The sequence below is a fragment of the Triticum dicoccoides genome, chromosome 5B (assembly GCF_002162155.2).
Source record: "Triticum dicoccoides isolate Atlit2015 ecotype Zavitan chromosome 5B, WEW_v2.0, whole genome shotgun sequence".
Taxonomy (NCBI): domain Eukaryota; kingdom Viridiplantae; phylum Streptophyta; class Magnoliopsida; order Poales; family Poaceae; genus Triticum; species Triticum dicoccoides.
In genome coordinates this window covers 281,199,285-281,202,890 of record NC_041389.1, presented here as the reverse complement: position 1 = coordinate 281,202,890, position 3,606 = coordinate 281,199,285, and the positions used below count along the sequence as shown (strand labels likewise).

Below are 3,606 nucleotides of genomic sequence, written 5' to 3'. Positions count from 1 at the left end.
TCGGGACTTATAAGTCGGTGTAAACAAACAGGCAGGAACTTATGACTTATAAGTTGGGACTGAAAAATGTCCTAGGACTTATGAAACAAACAGGCTCGTAAATAAACGAAGTAATTAATTGCCGATTCTGCCCCTCGCGATACTGATCCACCCACCACCTCGCTGCTGACTCGCAAGCGGACAAGCCATGGCACCTATAAATCCACGCCCCGCTCCCTGCATCTGAAAATTTTCAAGCCTCCCTCCCATCAACACCACACCACACAGCATTTCATATGCAGTAGCCATCTTCTCCTCCTCCTCCCCCCGCCTTCCAGCTAGCCACCTAGCTCACTATCACATCATCCAGCAGCCCACACCAACTCATATTGATTCCGTTCCCACCTGCTCGCCATCGCCAGCCATGCCAATGGGCAGCAGCGCCGCCATGCCCGCCCTCCCTCCCGGCTTCCGGTTCCACCCCACCGACGAGGAGCTCATCGTCCACTACCTCGGCAGGCAGGCCGCGTCCATGCCCAGCCCCGTGCCCATCATCGCCGAGGTCAACATCTACAAGTGCAACCCATGGGACCTCCCCGGTACATATATATAGCTAAAACTAATCGACGTCATCCATCGATCAATCAGCTCCAACCCTGCTCTGATTATTAATCTTCTTGTTGATCTCTGCAGGCAAAGCTTTGTTCGGGGAGAATGAGTGGTACTTCTTCAGCCCCCGGGATCGCAAGTACCCCAACGGCGCGCGCCCGAACCGCGCCGCCGGGTCCGGCTACTGGAAGGCCACCGGCACCGACAAGGCCATCCTGTCCACGCCGGCCAACGAGAGCATCGGGGTCAAGAAGGCGCTCGTGTTCTACAGGGGCAAGCCGCCCAAGGGCGTCAAGACCGACTGGATCATGCACGAGTACCGCCTCACCGCAGCCGACAACCGGACCACCAAGCGCAGAGGATCCTCCATGAGGGTGAGGACTTTTTTTTTCCTCGCCTATTTATCTATTTATTATCTACTCCTATACTGTATTGTCTTCACTTTGGTAAAAGCAGTTGCTTGTACCATAAGCTACAACTTACTCAACTTAATTGTCTGCATTTGAAATGTTTGTTTTGTGAGTGAATTAAGTTTGGGATTCTCCTTTGTTTTTTGTTGATGCAGCTGGATGACTGGGTGCTGTGTAGGATCCACAAGAAGTGCGGCAACTTGCCCAACTTCTCCTCCTCCGACCACGAACAGGAGCATGAGCAGGAGAGCTCCACCGTGGAGGACTCGCAGAACAACCACACCGTATCGTCGCCCAAGTCGGAGGCCTTCGACGGCGACGGCGACGACCAGCTCCAGCTGCAGCAGTTCCGCCCCATGGCGATCGCCAAGTCGTGCTCCCTCACCGACCTGCTCAACACCGTCGACTACGCCGCGCTCTCGCACCTCCTCCTCGACGGCGCCGGCGCCTCGTTGTCGGACGCCGGAGCAGACTACCAGCTGCCTCCCGAAAACCCACTCATCTACTCGCAGCCTCCATGGCAACAAACGCTACACTATAATAACAATAACAACGGCTACGTGAACAACGACACCATCGACGTGCCTCAGCTACCCGAGGCGCGCGTAGATGACTACGGCATGAATGGCGATAAGTATAACGGCATGAAGAGGAAGAGGTCCAGCGGCAGCTTGTACTGCAGCCAGCTGCAGCTCCCAGCGGATCAGTACAGCAGCGGCATGCTGATCCATCCGTTCCTCAGCCAGCAGCTGCACATGTGAAGAATCAGAGAGCTTGGATCGAAGAGATCATCATTGTTCCATTTGAACTTGCTGTCGATCGAGGGGATCGCCCGCTGTGGCAGATAGGCAGGGATCTAGCTAGCTTGCTGTGTCGTGACCGACCGACCGATAAGAACGGACAAATTTCAGAATTCTTGGTGTAGCACAAAAGCTGTAAATTACGGGGGTTTATTGTGAAATAAATTAATCCAGTATTATTACAAGGTACTACTATATGTGATGATCATCATATATTCTAGGCTTCTTAATTAGTTAATTCGAGAACGTAAAACCAACGACGCATCCATTCCATGGTCGACACACGCAGCCAGACTTGTTAATTAACTGCTGGCGTACCCAGCACTAGTTAATTAGCGAGGCTTTGTTGCTAGCGTGTGCGGTCTGAACCCTTCCCTTGTCCACCGTACAATCAGGAGCAATTAACTAACGCTCGCTCGAATGATCTATAGCATTTATCACCGGAAACCAAAGTCCGAATCAAAGACACAGCATTTAACTAAGGCTCCAGGGCCAATAGAATTGCAAAACGTCAGCTCGCAGGAACCATCCAGGCGTGGATTAAAATTGTCACAGGCCGGACAGATGAAGAAGGCGGCGGCACACGCTGTTCAACTGCTGCTGAGCTTACTTTAGTTGCCGTGCATGCTGGTATATATCACACGTTGCGAATTAGATAGGCTCGAAACTGAATCTTCCATCCTCCTCCATTAGGTTAATTAATTAACAGCGTCTCCCTATTGGAGACAGAGATTTGTTTATGCTTCCAGCCCTTTCGAACCATCGTGTACCAAGTGAAGAAGATAATGCAGAGTAATTAATTGGCTTATTAGCCTTTCCGATCTCGTCTACCTCTACGGCTCTACCACCCCATGGTTGGGACTTGGAGCGATCACACCAAAGAAACTTACTAATTCGCAGCGGAAGCATCAAGTCCCACATGCTTACAGGGACTTGTTACAGTTAATTGGTACTTATACACTAGTTTAGTCGCCGGATAGCCTAACCGCACGCGCGATTAAAAGGTGACGGTGACTGCTGAGGGTGGTTAAGATAAGAATGGTCCGTCCTAATCAGGCTTCGGCTTAGCGAAGTCATGAAGATGATGCCCTAAGCATCGGTTATGATAGATTATCTCTAAGCAGGCAGGCATGCATGCTTGCTTGCGAAAAGCTAGTTGAAAAACGTCTGTGGGGTGGGGTTACTAGGATCGTCGTACGTCAAGAGGTTGAAAGGCTTATCCATGAGCTCACATGCATGAGTACATGACAAGGGTAGCTGGTCCCCTTTTCTAGATTGATAGCCACTATCGGTAGCCACTAATAATTGGCTACTTAGGGGTAACATAAACTTGATATCCGACCTTTATAGAAAAGGAAATTTTTGAACTCAATCTCCCTTTTTTCTCACGAACATGGAATTCGATCTTCTAGCTAGTTTGATCCTCTTCATGGAGCACAGCCTACATCATGCTAAGAGCAACTTTTTGGCCATGGACTTGTTACATTTCACCTTTTTTTTATATACCATGCATCTCGCTGCATTTCGAGAAACTTAGACCAGTGGCACAAGTCGATTTATGATAGGTTTGAAACAAAACTGGGTAGTTGAGGAGGGGACATTTTGTTCGATGGCTTCAAACTGATACTTACTTATTTAGTTTGAGACCCTGGCCGTAGAACAATTGTTCTATGGTAATTTTCTATTAATCAAGCATGGGCATGTTACAACGAGGGGGTAAAAAGGAAGGAAAGTTCTCAAAAAAAAGGAAGGAAAGAGAAAAAAAGTCCCAAAGACTAAGTTAACCAATATCGGCTCCAGGAAACACT

The 3,606-nt window shown here is 49.4% G+C and overlaps 1 protein-coding gene across 1 annotated transcript; it reads left to right on the top strand.

Moving 5' to 3' along the window:
- Positions 1-243: 243 nt before the first annotated feature.
- On the top strand, positions 244-1,987 carry LOC119308423 (NAC transcription factor 29-like). Its single transcript, XM_037584551.1, has 3 exons — positions 244-578; positions 673-962; positions 1,154-1,987. The coding sequence occupies exons 1-3, from the start codon at positions 404-406 to the stop codon at positions 1,757-1,759; spliced, it is 1,071 nt and encodes a 356-aa protein (XP_037440448.1). The 5' UTR covers positions 244-403; the 3' UTR covers positions 1,760-1,987.
- The last annotated feature ends 1,619 nt before the right edge of the window (positions 1,988-3,606 follow it).

Excerpts from the sequence above, each read along its gene's own strand:
- LOC119308423 (XM_037584551.1), top strand. The coding sequence starts at position 404 with ATGCCAATGGGCAGCAGCGCCGCCATGCCCGCCCTCCCTCCCGGCTTC. Across the intron at positions 579-672 it reads CAACCCATGGGACCTCCCCG|GCAAAGCTTTGTTCGGGGAG; the intron begins GTACATATATAT and ends TGATCTCTGCAG. Across the intron at positions 963-1,153 it reads GCAGAGGATCCTCCATGAGG|CTGGATGACTGGGTGCTGTG; the intron begins GTGAGGACTTTT and ends TTGTTGATGCAG.